Source organism: Heloderma suspectum, chromosome 6, assembly GCF_057233095.1.
Source record: "Heloderma suspectum isolate Gila_16-S chromosome 6, 16-S_ref, whole genome shotgun sequence".
Taxonomy (NCBI): domain Eukaryota; kingdom Metazoa; phylum Chordata; class Lepidosauria; order Squamata; family Helodermatidae; genus Heloderma; species Heloderma suspectum.
In genome coordinates this window covers 76,826,193-76,850,831 of record NC_139463.1, presented here as the reverse complement: position 1 = coordinate 76,850,831, position 24,639 = coordinate 76,826,193, and the positions used below count along the sequence as shown (strand labels likewise).

General features: G+C 49.2%; 1 protein-coding gene across 6 annotated transcripts; it reads right to left on the bottom strand.

Moving 5' to 3' along the window:
* Positions 1-714: 714 nt before the first annotated feature.
* ZBTB45 (zinc finger and BTB domain containing 45) lies at positions 715-23,576 on the bottom strand. 6 transcript variants are annotated; one of them, XR_014783865.1, is made up of 4 exons: positions 21,725-21,903; positions 14,545-16,168; positions 10,557-12,906; positions 715-1,504 (listed from the first exon to the last, which is right to left on the bottom strand). XR_014783865.1 is itself a non-coding variant. In XM_084805078.1 (4 exons), exons 3-4 carry the CDS (start codon positions 16,058-16,060, stop codon positions 12,335-12,337), a joined length of 2,088 nt encoding a protein of 695 aa, XP_084661204.1. In that variant the 5' UTR covers positions 16,061-16,168; positions 21,230-21,299; positions 21,721-21,903; the 3' UTR covers positions 715-12,334. The 6 variants fall into 6 exon arrangements, 5 of the variants coding, with proteins under 5 accessions (XP_084661204.1, XP_084661206.1, XP_084661203.1 ...); XM_084805078.1 differs by adding an exon at positions 21,230-21,299 and having other exon boundaries at positions 715-12,906; positions 21,721-21,903; XM_084805080.1 differs by lacking the exon at positions 21,725-21,903 and adding an exon at positions 23,425-23,576 and having other exon boundaries at positions 715-12,906.
* Between the last annotated feature and the right edge of the window lie 1,063 nt (positions 23,577-24,639).

The following is a 24,639-nucleotide window of genomic DNA, read 5'->3' as shown; positions in this document are numbered from 1 at the left end:
ATGCTATTCTTTCTCCTCCTCCTGCCTCGCTTAGAACATTTATTTTAAGACTGTTATCTGATTCAAGATTAACAGTGCAATCCAATACTGTGCAATTGTACTCTAAAGTAAGCCCCACTAACTAATGCAAGGAAATTGGACCCAACATTGTTCTTCCACTGGCAGGCAGATACATTTTTATTCAAGTAGGCCTTTGCCGTGTAAGCTGGTTCTTTGGGTTGGGTGCTGTTTTTCTGTGATAGTTGGGTTTTTTATTATTGTTTTTAATGTATATGTTTTATTATTGTTTTAACCAAGTTTTTCCCCCCCATTTTTTAAAAAAGGTCCTATGGTTGATAGCTGCCTTGAGTGTCATTTTCTTGGAGAAAGGCAGGGTACAAATAAAACCAATCAACCAAGATTTGGGTGCAGAGTTGCTCCCAATAACAAGGGGCAAAAAACAAAGGGATCCAGCACAGAGAGAAAACTGCTGGTTTTTTTCTTGATTCCCAACATGTTTTGATCATTTTGAGGAGGTGGGATCTTCTACAAAAGCAGGTAAACTTCTCACTTTCTCTTCTCCAAATATGTACAATTTCCCCCAGAAAACATGGCCAAGAAATTGCTCGAACACCTTCCGTAGCTGTAGATGTTTACTGAAATATGTTGGAAACAGAGCTATTTTTTGGTAGTACAGCAACCACTCCACATGTGGCAGGCATTTATTTATTTGACTGAAATGAATTATGAGTCACCCCTCTGTCCAGTCACTTGAGGCAAGGTACACATTAAAAACCCAGTGCAATTTCAAATGGACACCAGGGGTTAGATCCAGATTTACAGAAGACTCATTGAAGTTAGATCTGTACTTAGAGCAGACCCATTGAAATGAATAAGAGTTAAGGTAGTCATGACTGACTTGTCCCATTGATTGCAATGGGTCTACTCTAAGCATGACCAAGTCTAGATACAACCTGCAAGTAAGGGATGCAACTCATATTCCCCCCCTTGTTTCTGACATTATAATCCTATATGCATCTACTCAAAACTCCCACTGAGTTGAATGGGGCATACTCCCAGGTAAATGGTATAGGATTTCAGCCTAAAATTGGCTCTGGTATGTAATGGCCATGAATTTGTGATGTGGTGCATGGCGGCCCTTGGCAATCCCAGTGTATTGTTTTCATCCTGGCTGACAATCAAGGATTGTGGCCACCTTTTTGTCATCTCCTTGAATGGCCCCGACAGTTGAGTTGCTCCTGACCTTTCTGACCTACACCAAATGTCGAGAAGATCAGCAATCTCTTCATGCTTCCACTGGCCACGTTGTGGACAAGCACTAGAAAATACAAGTCCATAGCTAGAGATAGATTTTTTTTTTTTGAAGATACAAAATGGTGCAATGTTTGTGGACCTGGATTTAGTCAAATAAAGATAAACACATAATGTTCAGTAGGATGTGAAGTTGACAACCCACAAAAAATAGGAAAGGAAACGTTCCTCCTGTGCAAGCACCGGGTCATTACTGACCCCTAGAGGGACGCCGCTTACGCTGGCATTTTCATGGCAGACTATAGCAGGGTGGTTTGCCATTGCCTTCCCCAGTCGTGACTACCTTTCCCCCAGCAAGCTGGGTACTCAAAATAGAGGAAATACCAAAACAGATAAACTGGTTGTTCATACACTGCTAGTTTCTTATTCTTGACAGCATGTGAGCATAACAGAAAATTTTAAGTACTGTTTATAATAATATTTAATACTATGACACCATTGCAATAAAAGTAACTTCTTGGTTATACATAGAACGCAACTGCCTTAATGACAGACTGACTAGTGTCTCATACTGGCTAAGAGATCAAACTGTGAATTAGGTTGCCCTTAAGTCCTTTCAAAACAGCCACAAACTCACTCTTTCTCTGCAGTACTGCATCTCTATTAAAATTATAATTATTTTCTAAATATGCATCTACACATGTGAATCAGCATATGCAAATTTTATGCAAATTACAACCCTCTTCTTTGGTGATGCATTTCTTCTTCTTTGGTGATTCATAAGTGGCCACCCTAGTTCAGGCAGACCTCTACCTTTGACTCCGTGGCTACAACCAAACTATCCTTGGAGCAGGCTAGAGTACCTAATTTCACTGGTAACAACATCCCCAAGGTCTTTTCTCTTTAAATCTCTCAGTAGTAAAATCTCCCCAAAGGGGGAACGGGGCCTGCCGGAGAACTGAAGACAATGAGCTCTAATTGTGGCAACTTGCTTAGGGATCCATTAAAAAGACGTCTCCAGCCATTTCTCAGCCTGGAGTGTAAATAAGCTCTGAGGGAGGGCTTTCAACACCCAGCCCCTCCTACCCAAGAGACAGCGAGTTAATTAGCCCAAGTTGGGTGCCATTAAAAGTTTCCACTTTTTGAGAACAGTTCTGCTCTGACAGGTGCATCCCCGAAGGCCAAGGAGGCAGCTGGCATGTGAAGACTTCTGGGCTGCTGCCAGCGTGCCTCCTCCTTGCCGTCTGTTGGCTTTCAGAGCAAAGGCATTGTGCATTGTCAAGGCCAGAGCAGGTGGCAGGAGGCCCAGTGGGGGCTTCCAGTGGAGGCAGGGTCTGTGGAAGCGACTGCCTCCATACGTTAGAAAGAGTGAACAAGAGTGAACGTCTAAAACAGCAAGCGGCCAGTCTATGCCCTCAGGACATACAGCTAGCGAGCAATTACTGTAGGCATCATATATACAGGCGGCATTTTTTTTTTCCCAGGGGAATTTCAAATTATGGGGTAGGTGAGCATTAAGCTGCACAACACAATCATGTTGCAGCCATTACAGCTGGGCAGAGAAACGTGTAGTAAACGTATAGAGGAATAAACATGACTAATGGTAGTTGCCAGCCATGTATACAGTGCCAGCTCCAGGTTTTTGAGGGCTCTTGGGCAAGTCACCCACAACAGGCCTTCTCACTCAGTGAGTCTCCCTTCTTCCCACCATTGTCGCCAGCTGATATTGCTCCTTTTTCTTAATGTTGCTGCCGCTTGCTTGCCAGGCAGAGAGTCAGTGAGCAAGGAGGCAGTGGCATTTGCTGTTCCTCCCCCGCCCCCCGCCACCGTTGTCTGGGCCAGAGTGAGAGGTTGGTGAACAAGCAGGTTGAGGTGGTGAGGAGGAACGGCAACTCCAGGGGGTTCTTGTCAGTGGGCTCGGTAGGTGCCCGACCATACCTACCCTCGATTCTGGCCTTGTATGTATGTCATTTAAATTGGAGCGAATCATGCACACGCATCGCACTGTGATATGCAGAGCCCCCCGCCCAAGGTATCGAAGGAGATCTTGCCCACTTTCTATGCTTTCTCTTGTAAGCAGGTATTTGACCCCAGTAGAATTCACCATCACGGAACGGCAAAGACAGGGAGAAGGTGCACGTACCAAATGTCTCCCAGCACCAAAAGCATTAAAGGAACAGGCACCTCAGTTAGGTGATGCAGGTGGTAGTCGTGGCCTTGAAGAGACGTGGTGCTGCAAGATATGCCAGAAAGACAGTATAAATTTCACCTCAGCCACAGCACTGGATGAAATCAAGCTAGAGGAAGAGAGCCATCTGGATTGCAGTGGTGGTGCCTCTCTCCATTTAATGCTATCTGTCCTCCAAGGGTAAAAAGGAGGGCATTCTGGAACAAATCATGCTGCAGTGACTCTGTGACAGTGCACTTACTCTCGGCTTTTAGATCAGGGTTTTATTATTTATTTATTTATTTATTTCATTTATATCCCGCCTTTTTTCCTTCTAAGGAACCCAAGGCAGTGTACACAATCCTTCCCCTCCTCCATTTTATCCTCACAACAACTACCCTGTGAGGTAGGTTGGGCTGAGAGTCTGTGACTGGTGTAAAGTCACTCAGTGAGCTTCCATGGCCGAGTGGGGACTAGAACCCGGATCTCCCAGCTCCGAGTCCAACACTCTTGCCACTACACCATACTGGTGCTCCAGTGGGGTGTAGTGGGACCCCGGGCCTGAGGGATGAGGGTCCTCAGGTCCAAAGTCCCAATCTGGTACTCCTGGGGTCTGAGAGATGGCCACACTGCCTTCCTCCAACCACTAATCATTTATAAGCTTTTGTGCAATACCCCCTCCCTTCTAAAAGGTTGAAATGCTTCTCCTAAGTTTTAGTTATGGACAGTAAGAGTTCTAAGCCAAAATACGCTCCTAGTTTTGATATTTCGGCCGTTTCCCCTTTGCCTTCAGCCCCGCCCACCAGTGGAATGTGGCGCTCCGATCTCCTCCTCCGAAGTTTAATTTGGCCCAGGCTCCCCACCTCCATTTTATGTCATTATGGCAGTCTTGTATTTAACAACTCGCCTGGGCAACCATGAAAGCAGGTGAGCAGGCTGGGAGAAAGGAGGAATTGCCCTGTTCCTCTTCTACCAGTATGCTAGCTGCAGAGAGACCCCTTTCCTACATGGCCAGAGCATCCACTTATGCATTGCCAAAGAAGAGGAAATGGATCACCATCATAACAAAAAACAAAAATGTCCATATGTAGAAGTATAGATGCACCTGTATAAATTTGCTATAATTTAAATATAAACACAGTAAAGTAATACATACAGTACTACTCACAGAAAAGTGTGAGTAGGTGATCTGTGTAGGGTGTCTGCTCAGTCTGCTATCCAGGTGTTAACTGCTGATGGGTTACTTCAAGGTCCCCAGCTGCTCTCCCTGCTTACAGTTCTTGATTTTTAAACCAGACTTGGCCTGGACAGCCCTTCAAATTAAGAAGAACAGAGGACTGTCCTCTCTAAAGTAGAACACATGGCCACCCTAGTGGCAATGCAGGCTAGTATTTCATTTTTTTGCAGGCTCCTAAGATTTGTGTGTGTGTGTTTTAAGAAGGCTGCATTATGGTCCAGTTTGCATATGTTAAGATCGTAAGACCTGCCTTGCTGGACTAGACCAGAGGTTCGGCAAGGTCCTACTCCAGTATTCTGCTCCAACCGGGGCAGCCAGATGACTCTTTGGAGGCTCACAGAGCATGAAGGTGATGGCCATCCCCTGAAACCCAAGAGGTAGAATGCCCCTGTAGTTGGACCTTCCATGTGTCTCTCATGGCAGATCTTCCATGAATTTGTCCATTTCCTTTTTTAAAGCAGGGGTGTAGCACTTCAGACCTGGGGGCCAAATATGGCCCTCTGGGGATCCCAAGCAGGCCCTTCTGGGTTCCCCCACACAGCCATGTCCTCTTCCCCAGGCCATGTTGCCTTTCTCCCAACCACCCATCATTTTGTGGTTTCCCAGCTTTGGCGCAGGTTTTCCCCATTCTAAAAGGTTGAAATGCCTCCCCTAAGGCTTAATTATTGGCAGTGAGAGCTTTAAGCTAAAATCTGCTAATATTTTTGGAATTTTGGCCCTGCCCTGCCCCTTTTGCCTTCACCCCTTGCTCACCACCGGAATGTGCCCCCCTGGAGCTTCTCCAAAATGGAACTTGACCCTTGGGCTGAAAGAGGTTCAAAACCCCTGTTTTAAAACCATCTGAGCCAATGGCCGTCACATGACAGTGTTAATGTGCATCGGTGGAGGCGTGTCCTTCAGAGGGGGCTGGTCCTGCCTTGTGGGTGGGAGCAGGCTGTGAAATTCTCTTTAACTCTGCTCCCACATTTTCTGCAAGGCACAGAATGTTCTGACAAACACCTGGTAGACAAAAGTCTTCTGGGTAGTAGAGTAGGTAATAAGTATGTTTTTCATTTCATTTTATATTGTTTTCTGGTAAATGACTGAAAAGACCAAAGAAAGCTGCATCTATTTGCGGAGCTATAAGGTTCACTAGGTAACAGGACAGCCAAAACCACATCAGTTTCTCCCCATGGAAATGTAACGTTGCCACATCAAGTCAGAAACACTGCTATGCACTTAAAAGATTTGGGGCACAAACCTACATTAGGCCCCCGAGAATAATTAGGCATGTCAACATTTTGCAGAAGGGTTCAGAGCTAAAGAAGACTAATATGCTAATGTATATGTACAGATGCGAAGTTAGAAATAATTACAAGAATTTATTTAAATTTCACAGAAGACAAGCCAATTAATTTCCTGTTCAAATCACTGCAAATCATTCAGTTCATTTGCACCCTCCCTGATCATCTCAAATCAGTAGCTCCCTTCAATTTATTCCCCCCAAATTAATTTCCCATACAGATCCTTCTCCAAATCAAATTCCCTTTCAATTATCCCCAAACATCACCCCCCCCCCCAAAAAAAAAAACACCATTAGGTGTTAAGCTGGAGAAATGTATGACTTACTTTGGGTGGCAGGCAGAGAAATTAAATATTCCTTCAAACTTTTCTTTTTAAAAGGTGTGTGTATGTGAAAAGGAAAGAGAGAGGCATTTCAACCTGAAATGTGCCGGTTTTTAAACATGGCCTTAGAATAATTAAGGAGAATAACCATCCATCCACCCAGGGCTCAGAAGTCTCAGCTTTCATTGAAAAAAAAAGAAAAAGGTAGATCTTTATCTGCATTTTCATGTAATTTGTGGTTAGCCCCACAGGAATGTTATTCAAATGCAAAGGGGATTGTGACTGAAGGTCCCATTGTACTATGGCTTTGTATGTGACTTGTGCAGGAGAGAAGATTTGAGGGGAAAGGGCGATTGGAGGAGGCTAATACAGGCAGTGCTAGGAGACAGGTAGTAAAGAAAGGGGCAGAATTCAGGAAGGGTGACTAGAGGGCAAGGAAAATGGGTCTCCTATACTTTTAACAGCAGTATGCAAAAGGCAATTGCTGCAGATGCTGCTAACATGGAGGGGAATAAGAAAAGCTGCATGTTCCAGAATTCCCTCTTCTACACAACTACAAAGGTGCAGGAACTCGGACTGTAACTTCCTTTGCATGAGGATAGGGGGAAAGACAGATAGATGTTCTGTAATGTCATCGCCTTGCTGTGTTCACAGAATTTTATGGGGGGTCCAGGCATTTCCCCCCTTCATGGATCACTGCCTTGTTGTGGCAAAGGGGCTTGTGTAACTCAGTGAAGCCATAAGCTATGCCGTGCAGGGCCACCCAAGACGGACAGGTCATGGCAGAGAGTTCTGACAAAATGTGGTCCACTGGAGAAGGAAATGGCAACCCACTCCAGTATTCTTGCCAAGAAAACCCCATGGAACGTAACACAAGGCTAAAAGAGATGACACTGGAAGATGAGCCCCTCAGGTCGGAAGGCGTCCAATATACTACTGGGGAAGAGCAGAGGGTATTTCCAAGTAGCACCAGAAAGACTGAAGCGGCTGGGCCAAAGCCGAAAGGACACTCAGCTGTGGATGTGTCTGGTGGTGAAAAGAAAATCCGATGCTGTAAAGAACAATTTTGTTAGGAACCTGGAATGTCAGATCAATGAATCAAGGTATGTTGGAGGTGGTCAAACATGAGATGGCAAGACTGAACATCGACATCTTGGGAATCAGCGAACTAAAATGGACAGGCATGGGAGAATTTAATTCAGGTGACCATCATATCTACTACTGTGGGCAAGAATCCCTTAGAAGAAATGGAGTAGCACTCATAGTCAACAAAAGGGTGGGAAAAGCAGTACTGGGGTACAATCTTAAAAATGATAGAATGATCTCAGTACGAATCCAAGGCAAACCACATGGACATCACCAGATGGTCAATATCGAAATCAGATTGATTATGTCCTTTGCAGCCAAAGATGGAGAAGCTCTATACAGTCAGTCAAAACAAGACCTGGAGCTGACTGTGGCTCAGATCATGAGCTTCTTGTTGCAAAATTTCGGCTTAAATTGAAGAATGTAGGGAAAACCACTAAACCATTCAGGTATGACCTAAATCATATCCCTTATGAATACACAGTGGAGGTGAGGAACAGATTTCAGGGATTAGACCTGATAGACAGAGTGCCTGAGGAACTATGGACGGAGGTCCGTAACATTGTTCAGGAGGCAGCAACGAAATCCATCCCAAAGAAAAAGAAATGCAAGAAAGCCAAGTGGCTGTCTGATGAGGCTTTACAAGTAGCTGAGGAAAGAAGGAAGGGAAAAGCAAGGGAGAAAGGGGAAGATATATCCAACTGAATGCAGAGTTCCAGAGAATAGCAAGGAGAGACAAGAAGGCCTTCTTAAATGAACAATGCAAAGAAATCGAGGAAAACAACAGAATGGGAAAGACTAGAGATCTCTTCAAGAAAATTGGAGATCTCAAGGGAACGTTTTGTGCAAAGACGGGCATGATAAAGGACAAAGAAGGCAGGGACCTAACAGAAGCAGATGAGATTAAGAAGAGGTGGAAAGAATACACAGAAGAACTATACAGGAAAGATCTTAATGTCCCTGATAGCCATGATAGTGCGGTCACTGAACTTGAGCCGGACATCCTAGAAAGTGAAGTCAAGTGGGCCTTAGGAAGCATTAGTAACAACAAAGCTAGCGGAGATGACAGTATTCCAGCTGAGCTATTTAAAATCCTAAAAGGTGATGCTGTTAAAGTGCTGCATTCAATACGCCAACAAATTTGGAACACTCAACAATGGCCGCAAGACTGGAAAAGGTCAGTTTACATTCCAATTCCAAAGAAGGGCAACGCCAAAGAGTGTTCAAACTACCGCACAATTGCGCTCATTTCACATGCCAGCAAGGTTATGCTCAAATCCTACAAGCTAGGCTTCAGCAGTATGCGAACCGAGAACTACCGGAAGTACAAGCTGGGTTTCGAAGAGGCAGAGGAACTAGAGATCAAATCGCCAACATTCGCTGCATCATGGAGAAAGCAAGAGAATTCCAGAAAAACGTCTATTTCTGCTTCATTGACTACGCTAAAGCCTTTGATTGTGTGGATCACAACAAACTGTGGCAAATTCTGAAAGTGATGGGAGTACCAGACCAACTTACCTGTCTCCTGAGAAACCTGTACGAGGGTCAAGAAGCAACAGTAAGAACCAGACATGGAACAACCGAGTGGTTCAAAATTGGGAAAGGAGTACGACAAGGCTGTATATTGTCACCCTGCTTATTTAACTTATATGCAGAGTACATCATGAGAAATGCCGGGTTGGATGAATCAGAGGTCAGAATTAAGATTGCTGGGAGAATTATCAACAACCTCCGATATGCAGACGATACCACCCTAATGGCAGAAAGTGAAGAGGATCTCAAGAGCCTCTTGTTGAGGGTGAAAGAGGAGAGTGCAAAAGCTGGTTTGAAACTCAACATTAAAAAAACGAAGATCATGGCATCTGGCCCCATCACTTCCTGGCATATAGAAGGGGAAGAAATGGAAGCAGTGACAGATTTTACTTTCTTGGGCTCCAAGATCACCGCAGACGGTGACTGTAGCCATGAAATTAAAAGACGCTTGCTCCTTGGGAGGAAAGCTATGGCCAACCTAGACAGCATAGTAAGAAGCAGAGACATCACCTTGCCAACAAAGGTCCGTCTAATCAAAGCTATGGTTTTCCCAGTAGTAATGTATGGCTGTGAGAGCTGGACTATAAGGAAGGCTGAGCGCCGAAGAATTGATGCTTTCGAACTGTGGTGCTGGAGAAGACTCTTACGAGTCCCCTGGACTGCAAGGAGGTCAAATCAGTCCATACTAAAGGAAATCAACCCTGAGTGCTCATTGAAAGGACAGATACTGAAGCTGAAGCTCAAATATTTTGGCCACCTAATGTGAAGAGAAAACTCTCTGGAAAAGACCCTGATGCTGGGAAAGACTGAAGGCAAAAGGAGAAGGGGACGGCAGAGGATGAGATGGCTAGATAGCATCACCGATGCAATGAATATGAACTTGAGCACACTCCGGGAGAGAGCGCAGGACAGGAAGGCCTGGCGTGCTATGGTCCATGGGGTCACGAAGAGTCGGACACGACTGAACGACTGAACAACAACAACAACCAGGCATTTCCACTTGTAACCCTCCTGTGTTTTCCCACCCATGCAGCAAGCGGTACCCGCTGAATAAAGACCGCCTTGTGATGAACAACAACAACAAAAACAGCAAGCAGGTGGCTGTACAATTGACAGAACTGACCCACTGCTTGCTCGGGGTAGTACAGGAAAAGGACTGCACATTTTTCCAGCCATACCATAGGCCCGGTGCTCTGGTAGGAAGCTACACAGATCCTTTGGTTACTGAATGATCCTTTGATTCTATGGACTTAGGAATAGAGGAAGCTGCCTTATAAAAGATCAGACTGCCCATACAGCCCATATTTCTGATTCTGCCTGGCAGTGGCTGTCCAAGGTCTCATTCCCATCACCTGCTACCTGAAATCCTTTTAACTGGAGATGCCAGAGATTGAGGAAAAGAGCCTCGTGTGGCGCAGGGTGGTAGGCGGCAGTATTGCAACCAAAACTCTCCCCACGACCTGAGTTCGATCCCAGTGGAAGCCTGGTCTCAGGTAGCCGGCTCAGATTGACTCAGCCCTCCATCCTTCCGAGGTCAGTAAAATGAGTACCCAGCTTGCTGGGGGAAAGGTAGTCATGACTGGGGAAGGCAATGGCAAACCACCCCGCTATAGTCTGCCATGAAAACGCCAGCACAAGCGGTGTCCCTCTAGGGGTCAGTAATGATCCTTTGGTTACTGAACGATCCTTTGATTCTATGGACTTAGGAATAGAGGAAGCTGCCTTATAAAAAATCAGACTGCCCATACAGCCCATATTTCTGATTCTGCCTGGCAGCGGCTGTCCAAGGTCTCATTCCCGTCACCTGCTACCTGAAATCCTTTTAACTGGAGATGCCAGAGATTGAACCCAGAATAAACTGCATACACACCATGTGCTCTACCACCGAGCTATGGTCCCTCTCCAAAATTCCCATCAAACATCCTGCAGCTCCGTGACTTATAAATATGTAAAACTAAAAAGTTCCTCTAGAGAAGGGTAAAACAGAACAGAAAGTCTCTGATAATTTGACTGAGAAAGAAAGAAAGAAAGAAAGAAAGAAAGAAAGAAAGTCAGTCCCTGGAATCCAACCATTTTGGAAATGCAGTCCAGGAACGCCCTAAGCCAGCTTTTCCAACCTGGTGCCCCCAGATGTGTTGGGCAACATCTCTCCCAGGAACATTGGAAGCTGCCTTGTACTGAGTCAGACCCTGGGTCCTTCTAGCTCAGTACTGTCGACACTGACTGGCAGTGGCTCTCCAGGGATTCAGGCCGGATTCTTTCCTAGCCCTACCAGGAGTTTCTGGGGATTGAACCCGGGACCTTCTGCATACAAAGCAGGGGCTCTACCGCTGAGCTTCAGCCCCTCCGAGACAGCAAGAGAGGGAGAGAGGAGGGAAAATCATGCTGTGGATACAAACAAGACATGTAAGCACTGTTACTTGATAAAGGGGTGCTATTATTTTACAGGGTGCTATTATTTTCCCACTTCAACCTGAGGTAAGATAGTGGAATAAAACTGGCCCTTTCTTTTACTTCAAGTTTCTCTTCTGGTGGCAAGTAGAAAATTGACTCCATTTAGTGCACATTCCATCAGCTAGTGTCTGTGCTGGCTGGGGATGATGGGAGTTGGAGGCCAACACATCTGGGGGGCATCAGGTTAGGGGAGGCTGCTGTAAACTATAAGCACAGCATCCCCGAGCCTGCCCGCTTAAAAATAAGTAAACACCAACAAAAAAGCGGCACAGAATGGAGTGTTTCCCCATTTTATGGAAAATCTGCAATGAGCAAAGGAGCGGCCTCACACCAACGGCTCATCTAGGAAGGTTGGAAGCTGCCTTATGCTAACATCCACCTTCCCACAGCGACCAGCCAGGTGCCACTGGCAAGCCCACATGCCTCAAACTGCTGGTATTCAGCGGCAGACGGCCTTTCAACACAGACTACCATAGCTCAACATGGAGCTATTAAGCAGCCTTATGCTAGATGAGACTATTGGTCCATCTAGCCCAGTGTTGTCTATTCTGAGCGGCAAAAGCTCTGCAGGGTTTCAGGCCTTTCCCAGACCTGTCACCCCAGATCGAAACCGTGTACCTTTGCATGCAAAGCACGCGCCGTGATCGCCGACCTACAGGCTGGCTAGGAACAGCGTCGGCAACAGCATCGTGAATGCCGCTACGTCCCGCCCCAGCCACATCCTCCGCTGCCTAACCCCATGGGCCGGGGACAGGATGACACCTTCATTCTCCACTTGAGAATCTCCTGCCTGCCTCATGTCTGCACGGTGGCCCCAAAGGACTGCCTTGCAACAGGAGAAATCGAGATCCCATGAGGAGAGCTTTCCAGTTTGCTGGATGCCGGACACCTTGCCGGAGACTAGAAGACTCGCAGCGAGCCCTGACGCCGCGCCACCTCTGCGACCTGCAAGCGCCGGACAAGGTGAATTCAGAAAGCGGGTGAATCAATCCATCGGTGCCCTAGGCCGTATGAGGCTGCATGGACGCCTCCGAAGTCGGATCTCCTTTCCAGGCCGCCACTGGCCCTTCCCCCGTTGCCTCCCCCTTCCAGGCCACCAGGCCACCTTCCCCAGGGGCTGCATCTCCTGCTTTCCAGGTGGCAATGGTGCTCTCAGCAGACGGCTCCCCTGTTTTCCATCCGCCAGCGGCGGCAGCAGCGGCGGCGATGGTCCCCTCAGCAGCGGAAGCTGCGGCAGCGATGTTTGGCTTGTCCTTCCAGTCGGCAGCAGAGGCAGCAGTGACGGCGATGGGCCCCGGGGCGTCGGGCTGCCCGCCTTTCCAGGCAGTGTGGGTGGTCATGTGGCGCTCCAGCAAGGTGCGGTGGGAGAAGTACTTGTTGCAGATGCAGCACTGGAAGCGTTCGGGGCGGTGGGTGCGCATGTGGACGTTGAGGGAGCTCTTCTGGGTAAAGCGCTTGCAGCAGACGGAGCACTGGAAGGCCCGCACCCCCGTGTGGGTTACCATGTGCTTGAGCAGGTAGTCCCGCAAGGAGAAGGAGCGCCAGCAGATGCTGCACTGGTGGGGCTTCTCGCCTGTCGAGGAGAAGGGAGGGGGAGAACGACAGAGCAGGTCAGCAGAGGGTGTGGAGTTCTGGACTCTGGGGGCAGGGGGATGGGAAGCTGCCCCACAGCCTTGGATTAAAGCAGGGGTGGGGAACCTCTTTCTGCCCAAGGGCCAAATTCAAGTTGGGAGCTCTCGTGGGCTGCATTCCAGTAGCGGGTGGGTCGAAAGGCAAAAGGGGTGGGGACAAAAAGACCAGCGTACTTAAGCTTAAAGCTCGTGCTGCCAGTCATTAAGCTTTAGGAGAGGCATTTCAGCGTTTTAGAATGGGGGGGAAACTCCACAAAACCCAGGACCGCACCAAATGATTGGTGGTTGGAGGAAAGGGGGCATGGCCACCCGGGGAGCCCTGGACTGTCTGGGACTCCAGATGGGCCTGATTTGGCCCCCAGGCCTGAGGTTCCCCATCCCGGGATTAAAGGGACATCCCTTCTTTGAGAATGATACTGAGAGGTGGCCATAACCGCGATCCATAAATAAAAATAGATATCTATAAAAATGGATACCAAGAAAGACCGATAAGAAACAATAAATAAATAATCACATTCCCCCAGCCACCCCCCATTGTGAGATATGGCTGTTGTCTGCTTTTGGTGTTTGCTGTATTTTGTTAGCTACTTTGGGCATTTCTGTTGGAGGGGGAAAGTGGGGTAGACAATTTAGTAAAATATAGAGCCAATGACCATGCTGGCTGAGAATGATGGGCATTGCAGTCTAACACATCTGGAGGGCAGCAGGTTGCAGATGGCTGAATTAAAGGTTATTGTACCTTTAGGCAGCTCAGCAGTGGCAAAGAACACACTGAACATGCCTTCATAATCTGCTTCCTCCTGAAAGCGAATGTATGCCATTTTAATACATAACCCGATAGCTGGCTTGCATGATCTTGGGATATACACTTCGGTAAGAAACGGCGGAGTTTTTAGCTTACATGTTCATTTCTCCAAAATGAAGCCCTCCAAATAAATTAGCCAACACTGATCTGCACCATTTGAATCCCTGTCTGCAATCCTGTCTTTGCATCTGCCTTGTGTAACAAAGGAACCGTGTGGCTGAATCATGGAGCCTGAAGGACACCTAGACCAGCCATCCTCAACCTGGCACCCTCCAGATGGGTTAGACTACAACTCCCATCAGCCCCACCAACATGACCATTGGTTGGGGGTGATGGGGGTTGTTGTCCAACCCGCCTGACTAGGGAAGGCTACCCTAGACTTCTCCAACAGGCAGCGCATCAGAAACACATGAGCAGCGGCCACAGCTTAGTGGCTGAGCGCATGCTTTGTATGCAAAAGGTCCTGGGCTCAATCCTGGACGTCTTGGAAAAGATCTCTGCCCGAGACCCCGGGGAACAGCGGTCACCCAGAGTAGCCAGCGCTGGTCCTGACGACAAATATTCTGACCTGATATAAGGCCCGTACTTTTCACCTATTTTGCCTCTCATGTGTCCGGCCATCATTTATCCCTCTCTTAAAGCATTTTGCAGTATTTACTCAGAGCAACCGTGTGAACGGTCTGTAATGGACATTTTTGCAAGGGCTTGCTTAGCTCCCCCCCCCCCCCGCCGCCCAATCCCCTCCCAGGAATTTCGGCCTCAGAGCACCCATTACCGGAATGGATGAACATATGCTTGGTGTAGTTTTTGCGGGAGCTGAAGGTTTTCTGGCAGTGGCTGCACTGGTAGGAGGGTTCAGAGCAGCGGGAGGGACCCGGCTGTTGACTCTGCTGCTCCCCGCCGTGCAGGGTGCCCGTGACCATGGTGCTGGGGCTGAGCTGCACCATGTTGCTGGTGCCGGCCTCCTGCTGCTGCTGCTGCTGGATGCTGTAAAAACCCTGGGCCACGCTGCCGGGCTGAGGCAGGTGGAACTGGAAGATGCTGGTGGTGCTGGTGGCAGTGTTGGCGCCGCTGACCTCAGCCTTGAGCTCCCGCTGGATGCCCAGCGAGGAGACGAAGGTCAGCCCCCCGCTGCCGCTGGTGCTGCGTGGCGGAAACGCCGAGGAGGGGCCACCCAAGTCCGGCTTGAATTCTCCCGCCAAGCTCCTCAGGTTGGAAGCCTCCAAGCTGCAGTTGGAGTGAAACTTCTCCCTGTCTCGTGAAGCGGCAGCCTCTTCGCCACTTTCCTCCCCCTGCCAGGATGGGATGAAGGACTCCGAAAAGACATCCTGGTTCCCAAAGAAATCCTGGCCCTCAGAGGCAGCATAATCCAGGTGGATGCTCTCTTTCCTGCCGGCCCCACCCGTGTTCTCAGAATCCTTTGCTTCCACCTCGTCACTGAAGCTGCCGGGAAAGTTCCCGCTCCCGCCACACTCTGCAAAGCAGCTCAGTTTGGCCTCCCGGTCTGCCACCCCCACTTCCCTGCCTTCCGCGCCACCCCCCTCCTCCTCATCCTTGATGATGACAGGCATGGTCTCGGACAGCTGAAGTCTCACCGGCTGGCGCTGCTTGCGGCTGTGGCAGCTGGGCGTCGCCTCGGCGGGGTGCAGGTAAGAGCCCCCCGTTTCCCCGTCACTGATGCCCCCCTCGCAGGGGCCCCCCCTCGCCTCCCTGTGCTGGGAGGAGAGCAGGTCGCGCAGCTTGTAGCGCACCTCCGAGGCACAGAGCAGCTTGGGTGGTTCGAGGTGAGCAGCTTCGAGGTCTCCAGGCCGCGCAACACCGCCCATGACCTCTTTGGGCGGCTGCTCTTGGGGCTTGGCGGGGAGAACCCTGGGGAGGGAGAGGGGCACTGATGGGGGGGCAGTGGGAGGCTTGGGGCTGCGGCTCTGAGAGATGATCTGGGTGCACTCATCGATGACAGTCTTGATCTGCAGGATAGAGGCGGCCGTGAGGATCTGCAGAGCTTCAGACTGGGCCACCACCAGAGAGCCACTGTACATGAATTCCACAAGTTGCCGCACCACCTGGCTAGGTACCACAGGGGGCACCTCGATTTCTGAGTAGCCCAGCAGCAGCTTGTCATGGAAGAAGGGGCTGCCAGCAGCCAGCACGCACCGGTGAGCCCGCAGCGTGGCCTCCTGGATATGCACTGTCACATCGCAGAAATGTCCGCCCAGGCGTTGCCCGTTCAGGGTCTCCAAGAGGGACTTGCTAAAGTTCTGGAGATGGATGTAATGGACAGCTTCAGCCATGATGCCTCAGGGCCCCACACGGGAACGCTTAGGGCCTGAGCCCTTTTGAAAGGAGAGCCGGCGATGCAAGTGAAGACGTCAAGTGAGGAACTCTCTTGCACACAAATCCTGAAACACAATATTGAGGGAGAAAGTGAGCAAAGCAACCCTACAGGGTGGCTTACGTTAGTTTTTTGCATTACCGTAGGGATCCCCAACCTTCTTGGTCAGTGGGCACATTTGGAATTTTTTAGAGCATGTCTCAAAATGGCTGCCAAGGGATGGGGGTTGCCCATTCGTAACGTGGCTACTATGATGGGTGTGGCTGGTCACCAAACCCTCGTTTTCCAGAAGGCCAAGTGTTGAGACTAAAAGAAAGGTTCCTTGCCCAAGAACCTAATACAAAGCAGAGGTGGGGGCTTAGCTCCAAAACACAAAACCACGTTTCGGAGCCCAAGTAAAGATGGCGGTGGAGGGCAGCATTTTGCCGCATGACAAACTAGTTCTTAAAAAAATCAATTTAAAAAAAGAAATAGAATCAAACTTGGGAGAGGCAGGGATCCTGGCTGGCACCAAGAGAGGTATCTGTGGGCACGGGCTCCATGCTGGAGACTCCCGCATTAGGGCAAGTCTTCAATACAGGGCCATTTTTTGTGCAAGTTGTTCAAGTGAGTGACTTCATTGTTTTGGTACCGTTTTTTATTTTTTCATTCATTCATTCATTCATTTCATTTCTATACCGCCCAACAGCCGAAGCTGTCTGGGCGGTTCACAAAAATTAAAACCAAACAGCACACAGTAAAACAATTTAAAATATATAGAATATTGAAACCACAATATAACAATACAACCACAATAAAACCTAGCTTAAAATACCGATTTTTAAAACAGCAAAGCTAAAAGTTTAGAAAGCTAAAATGCTTAAATGCCTGGGAAAATAAAAAGGTCTTCACCTGGCGCCGAAAGGAATACAATGTAGGCGCCAGGCGAACCTCACTAGGGAGCTCATTCCAGAGCCGGGTTGCCACAGCAGAAAAAGCCCTCCTCCTAGTAGCCACGTGCCTCACTTCCTTTGGCAGGGGCTCATGCAGAAGGGCCGCTGATGATGATCTTAAGGTCCAGGCAGGCACATATGGGAAGAGGCGATCCTTCAGATAACCTGGCCCCAAGCCTTTAAGGGCTTTAAATGTTAATACCAGCACTTTGAATCGGGCCCAGAAATGGACTGGCAGCCAGTGCAGCTGGAAAAGTACTGGCGTAATATGAGCTCGCAGGCCAGTCCCTGTTAACAATCTTGCTGCCCTATTTTGGACCAGCTGAAGTTTCCAGACCGTTTTCAAAGGCAGCCCCACATATAACGCATTGCAGTAATCCAGATGAGAAGTTATCAGAGCATAGATAACTGTAGCTAGGCTATCTCTGTCCAGATAAGGGCGTAGTTGGTATACCAGACTAAGCTGATAAAAAGTGCTCCGTGCCACTGAGTTCACCTGTGCCTCAAGTGACAGTTCTGGATCCAAGAGCACCCCCAAACTACGAACGTGATCCTTTGGGGGAGTGCAACCCCTCCAGAACAGGTTGAATATCACCTAGCCAGGCAGATGAACCACCCACTAACAGTACCTCCGTCTTGTCTGGATTGAGTTTCAGTTTATTGGCCCTCATCCAGTCCATTACCGTGCCCAGGCACTGATCAGAACAGCCACTGCCTCACCTGGATTTGATGAGAAAGAGAGGTAGAGCTGGGTGTCATCCGCATATTGATGGCACCTCAGCCCACACCTCTGGATAACCTCCCCCAGTGGTTTCATGTAGATGTTAAACAGCATAGGGGATACAATAGAGCCCTGTGGAACCCCATGGCACAATTGCCATGGCACAGAGCAATACTCCCGCAGCACCACCTTCTGGAATTGACCATCCAAGTAGGAGCGGAACCACTGTAGTGCAGTGCCTCCAACTCCCAACCCAGACAACCTATCCAGAAGGATACCATGGTCGATGGTATCGAAAGCCACTGAGAGGTACAGAAGAATCAACAGGGTCACACTCCCCCTGTCCCTCTCCCGGCAGAGGTCATCCCACAGGGCGACCAAGGCAGTTTCCGTTCCAAAACCAGGCCTGAAGCCCGATTGAAATGGATCTAGATAATCTGTTTCATTCAACAGTGCCTGGAGCTGTCCTACAACCACCTGCTCAAGCACCTTGCCCAGGAAGGGGATGTTGGCCACTGGCCTATAATTATTAACATCCTCTGGGTCCAGTTTAGGCTTTTTCAGGAGTGGTCTAATTACCACCTCTTTCAAAGCGGCAGGCACCACTCCCTCTCTCAAGGAGGAATTTACAACCTCCTGGACCCAGCCAGACATCCCCTCCTTGTTTGATTTAATAAGCCATGAAGGGCAAGGGTCAAGCACACAAGTGGCCGATCGAACTTGGCCAAGCACCTTGTCCGCATCCTCAGGCCTCAGTAACTGAAACTCATCCAATAAAACTGGACCAGACGGTGCTCTGAACGCCTCTACCAATGGAACTGCATTAATCGTGGTGTCCAATTCATGACGAAACTGAGCGACTTTATCTTCAAAGTGCTGTACAAACTCATCACAGCGTGCTACTGAGGGTTCCACCGTCTCTCTCCCTGGCCCAGAATGTAACAGGCTGCGAACCACTCGGGAAATCTCCGCTGGACAACACTGAGAAGATGCAATGCTGGTGGGAAAGAACTGTCTCTTTTCCACCCTCACCGCCACAGAGTAGGCTTGATAGTGGGCTCTTACCTGTGTTTGGTCAGACTCAGCACAAGTTTTCCTCCACCTGCGTTCTAGCCGTCTCCCCTCTTGCTTTATTGCCCTCAGCTCAGGTGTATACCAAGGAGCTGGCCGGGCTCTGCTCAGAGGGAGAGGGCACTTGGGCGCGATCGTGTCAACCGCCCGAGTCATCTCTGCATTCCACAGAGCGACCTGGGCTTCGACAGGAGCACCAGCCATACCAGCAGGAAAATCCCCCAGAGCCCTCTGGAATCCATCGGAATCCATTAGCCTCTAGGGGCGGACCATTTTAATAGGTCCCCCACCCTTGCAGAGGGGGAAGGCTGCCAGGAGTCTAAACCTCAGCAGGAAGTGATCTGACCATGACAAAGGGACAGATGTTAATTCCTCCACTTTCAGATCACCATCCTCTTGCACAGTCGAGAAAACCAGATCAAGCATGTGTCCTTTTATATGCGTTGGGCCGATGACATGTTGGGACAGCCCCATGGTTGTCATGGCGGCCATGAAGTCCTGAGCCGCCCCGGACACAGCGGCCTTGGCATGGAAGTTGAGATCCCCCAGGACCATCATCCTAGGGGTCCTCAACACCAAGTCCAAGACCACCTCCGTCAGCTCAGGTAGGGAGTCTGATGGGCAGCGGGGTGGGCGGTACACCAACAGAATCCCCAATCTGTCCCGAGTACCCAACACAAAGTACAACACTCAAGATCTGCACTCGAATGAGCAGGAAGCCTGGAGAGGGAGACTGAATTCCTATAGACCACGGCAACCCCCCCTCCCCGACCCTCAAGTCGGTGTTGGTGCTGCACCGAGTACCCAGGAGGGCACAGCTGGGAGAGAGTGACCCCTCCCAGTTCCCCCACCCAGGTCTCAGTAATACATACCAGGTCAGCCATGTGGTACAGCTGTGTCCCACAAGAGCCTGGGTGTGACTTACTACTAACAGTAGGGTTACAGCTGTGACCAGGTTGGTGTTGTCGTCCACCCCTCAATGTACTCGAGAAGCAACTAAACTGAGCGCCATCCTCCCATTAGAGAGGGACTGTAGCTCAGACGCAGAACACATGTTTTGCATGCAGAAGGCCACTGGTTCAATCTCAGGCATTTCCAGTTGAAGACACCAGGTGATGGACTGACCTCTGCGTGAGACCCTGGAGCTCTGCTGCCAGACAACACTGGGCTCGATGGACAAATAAGTCTGACCTGGGCTAAGGCTGCTTCTTATGTTCCTATGCTGGTTTTCTCTTGAAGAACTCTTGCCCATCTATTCAGAAATAAATGGTGAAAACCAACAGGCCTCAACGTGGCCATAACCTGCCACCTCAAAACCTTATTTATCCTTCTTCATTGAAGAGATGTTGCTGTGTAGATGCAGGGATGAGCAGAAAGATCTCCAGATGTTTTGGACTTCAACGCCCAGCATTTGTGACCATTGGCTATGCTGGCAGGAGCTTCTGGGAACTGAATTGCAAAACATCTGGAAATCTACCTACTGCCCACCACTGGCTTAGAGGATTTGAAACACTTATTTGAACAAACAGCTGACCCCGTCATAGGGCTCAGAAATACGTGTCCCTATTTATGAATGCATTTAAGAGACACGTATTAAATCAGCTTTCTCCAACCTGGTGTTTTCCAGATATTTTGAACTACATTTCCCAGCATTGGTGGCTGGGGCTGGGAGCTGAAGTCCACAACATCTGCAGGGCACTAGATTAGGGAAGGCTGTATTAAATAAATTCCTTAAGCGTCATACAAACAATACCCCCACACACAATTATACAATAAAATCAAACAAAATAAATCAATAAAAGGAGTCAGCATCAATATAAGCCTGATGGAACCTGGGATCAAGGGGGAAAACCGTCAAATACAACAGATGATTAGGCAGCTTGACCAACTAAGCAAGTGGTGATCTACGAAGCACGTAGTGTTGTTTTTTAAATATCAGGCAACGTGAATGTGAAATGTGTCGGGGTAAACCAGTCTCACCAAAGACAAAAATACTGAGCATAAATTGGAAGCCCTGAGAAGAGTCTGTGCCCACCGCATTACACAGGAACCATCCAAACTGCACTCCCAAGTATCTCAAATCCATGATAGTACGTGGGAAAAATCTTATTTTTCAGAGATCACAGCAACAACTAATTGTATCTATCAGCCTTTCCCAACCTGGTGCCTGTCAGATGTGTTACAACTACAACTCCCAGCACCCTCCAGCCAGCATGGAGATACACCACTCTACATCAAGGGGCAGCAGTGACAGAAAGAGGGTTGGGGAATGGCCGCAGGGGAGTGAAGCCCAATTCAACGACTCCGACTTTTTTGTGCACAGATGGTTCCTAAATCTCGGAGCCGCAGCTGGGCCCCACCACCCTTTTTTTACTAGGAATCTCTTCTCATTGAAACAAAATACCTCTGACCCCAAGTGCGCTTGAATCCAGCATTGCTGACACTCACACATCTCCTTCATCCGTCATTAGCTTCTAAAAAGAAAGGGGGGGGGGAGGAAAGGAAAAAGGAGCGGCTGGGCTTGGTTAGGAGCTGCATCTTCAGATTAAGAAGCCCTGCCTCCAGATACGCGGGGCGGGGGGGGGAAGAGGAGGGTTACTTGGCGGTGAAATGCACTCTGCACATGCTCGGAGGCACTCTCATCCTTCTTACTGCGTACGTTCTGGGGCTGAGTCCTGCCTCCCCGTCCACCCCAGAACTCCAATTGCAGGCACAGATCTTTTCAGCCCAGCTCAGCTCCCTCTATCCAAAAAGAACCCAGGAGTCCGAGCCTGCTTTGGCCCACCTCTCTACCTGGGAACCGAACAGACAACGGGGATTTGGGAGCGAATGGGGCGTGACCAGGGCCGAATGGGGCGTGGCTTATGTCCGGGCTGGGGGCGGGGCTCCTCTCACCTACCTCCTGGGTCTCCGGTCGGGGCTACCCACACCTCCTCCTCCTCCTCCTGCGCCCTCCTTCCGCACACGTCTCCTCCCGCCTGTCACTTCCGCACCGCGCAAGGGCAGCGAAGGGCCGCTTGCCCATAGATACAGAAAGAAGTAGAGTCACACACGCCCCGTGGTCGCTCTGCAGGAAGGAGGAGGAGCACAGCGCGCCTGCGGGAAAGCGAACGGAACTCAAGGCGCGTCTTCCTCCCTCTCCTGCCTCATCCTGTTCGTCGCCCCATCGTGCCTCTCCCTGGCTTTAACTATATCGCCAGGGCAGCTTACAGTCCCCCCCCCCCCCAAGTTCCTCGGGCGAAGGGCATTGCTTTTAGCTGTTGAAATTCCTTTACATTTTGTATGTTAATTTTTTTTTTAATGTTTAATGTTGTGGTTTGCATTTGGGGGCGAATTGTTATGAACCGCCCAGAGAGCTCCGGCGATCAGGCGGTATAGAAATGAATAAACAATAGTAATAATAATCACCTTTATTTGTTCGTTCAATTTTTACTTCTATTATATACCGATTTTTATCAGCTGAGCTTTGGTTTTGAGATGGGGCGATTTAACTGGCTGGGCCTTTCTGCAACCAGTGTGGTGTAGTGGTTAGAGCGCTGGACTGGGACTCGGGAGATCCGGGTTCTCGTCCCCACTCAGCCATGGAAGCTCACTGGGTGACTTTGGGCCAGTCACTGACTCTCAGCGTCACCTACCTCAAAGGGCTGTTGTGAGGATAAAAGGGAGAGGAGAAGGAAGGCCACGTAAGCCGCCTTGGGTTCCTCGCAAGGGGAAAAAAGGCAGGATATAAGTCTAACAACAACCACCACCTGGTGCAGGGGTGATTTCTTGTGGAAACCCCAAACAGCCACAGGCAGAAAATGACCAGGTGCTTTGCAGTCTGTGTCATGGCATGGTTTCACTGGAGCAATTTTAAGCTCTATGACAGCCTTCCCCAGGCTGGTGTCCATGCTAGCTGCTGGGAATTATTGGTCCAGCCAGTGTGGCCTGAATTTATGGGACTTGCAGTCCAACACATCTGGAGGACACCAGGTTGGGGAAGGCTGCTCTATATTAGATGCTGATCCTAAGCATATAACAACATCAGACGTCACATCGCGATTGTCTTAACGCCACTCTATGCTTCGGGCTCACCTCCACCATTAACAGTAGACTACATTACAAGGTGACAGGAAGGCCTGGCGTGCTGCGGTCCATGGGGTCAGACACGACTGAACAACAACAACAACAACATCACAAGGCTGGGTCATGAGCCGCCCAACACCCCTCCACAACCAGCAGTACTGGGATGACACTAGGCTACACTGCAGGGCAGGGTTGTCATAAGCCACTTAGCCTTTTCAGCAAAGAACACGTTTCTGCGCTTTTGGGCTCAAATGAATGAAGCGTTACAAACATACCTGGGGGGGGGGGAGTTCCTTGACATTTTAACAATAGCCCCGCCTATAAAACTTCCAATCCTCATACTGCAGGTTGGGGAAACAGGCCAGAGCTGCTTACGATAGCCTTGCAAGGGCGTCCAGTATTTATATTCCAGTTGAGGGATGAGGCGGAGACTGAGAGAGCACAACAACCCTGCAGTATAGTCCAGTGCTAATATTGCCGGTTAGAAGGGGGCAGGCTGGGGATGGTTTGGATTTCCTTTCGGGCCAAATTTACCTCATCCAAAAGACCCCTCAGGTCGCGGCAGAGGCCAGTTAATTTAAATTGTCTCCTCAGATCCCCTCCCAGTCGAAATCCAGTGCTCGATTGCAGGTAGAAGCCTTGCGCTCCGTTGCCTGGCGTGCACGTCCAACAATGCAAGAGAAGTTAGGCCCAAAATAGAAAGAGCAGAAACTCCTCTCTTTAGTGCTGCCTTTCGGGCGGGGCGGGAACACTGGTGTCCAACCATTGTTTGCACTAAAATTCTGATTTTCTCCATTCTGAGTAGTTTTCATTACCGTCGCGGCGGGACCGGGGGGGGGGGGGAAATTCTATTTAGCCCGGAAACTGTGTCTGTATATTAGTCTACTATTACAAGTCTATGAGCAATAGAAGTAGAGGAATCTACTAGGAAGTAGGCGAACCATAGAGAGGAGAACTGACGTCACATAACAACTCGCCGTAGTACCGCCAGAGCGGGTGTTCATAGAGTAAAAGGCAGCGGGTCCTAGACCGGCCTTTAAACCCTGAGGGCGAATAACAAATACTCTAAAAGCAAATGCAGTAGTGAGGAGACAAATATCACATCGTCGCGGAGATGAAATTCACAGACACGAATGTTATTATTTTTCCATCTCTATGAGAACAACCAAGTCTCGTCAAAATCGTCAAAATGATTGGGGGGGGGGGAACCATAGAGACTGATCGCGAGGCAGAGGGAAGCACAGAGATAGGAAATGTTAGAGTGATAACCCAGTTCTCGTGAGATGTAACTTCCTGGCTCACATTTCTCCGCACAAAATAAGAACGGAGTTACAAAGATCGGAACTCCTTTTGCCGGGAAGGAGGAGGAGGCGCGCGGCTACCCGGTCGCAGCCACAGTCAAATCCCGGATTGGATGATGCTCTCAGGGATGTCCAGAGGACTCAGAATCTTGACAGTGAGATATTTCCAGACAGAGAGCTCCCAGCACCAGCAGTCAGAAGGCATTGTGTGCAGCTATTCCGTCCTTTAATTGAGTTTTCCTATTAAGAAAAAAGACGCAAGACGCAGTGGGAAAAGGAAAGTTTGGACAGACGTTAGCATTGCTGGCTGGGGCCTTTTCTCTGTCTAAACATGCATAGGATTGCACCTTCAGAGATTGACGAGGAAGTCATCTGGACGACTCCCGCTTCCCCCTATAAAATTACGTTCATGAGGCAGGGTGATTGCATAATAAAATCTTCACCTCTG

What these genes read in the sequence shown, in the direction of transcription:
- ZBTB45 (XM_084805080.1), bottom strand. Translation starts at nt 16,060, where the DNA reads ATGGCTGAAGCTGTCCATTACATCCATCTCCAGAACTTTAGCAAGTCC. An exon ending in GCATATGTTCATCCATTCCG is followed by an intron (nt 12,907 to 14,544) that starts GTAATGGGTGCT and finishes TCTCCTCGACAG; the next exon opens with GCGAGAAGCCCCACCAGTGC.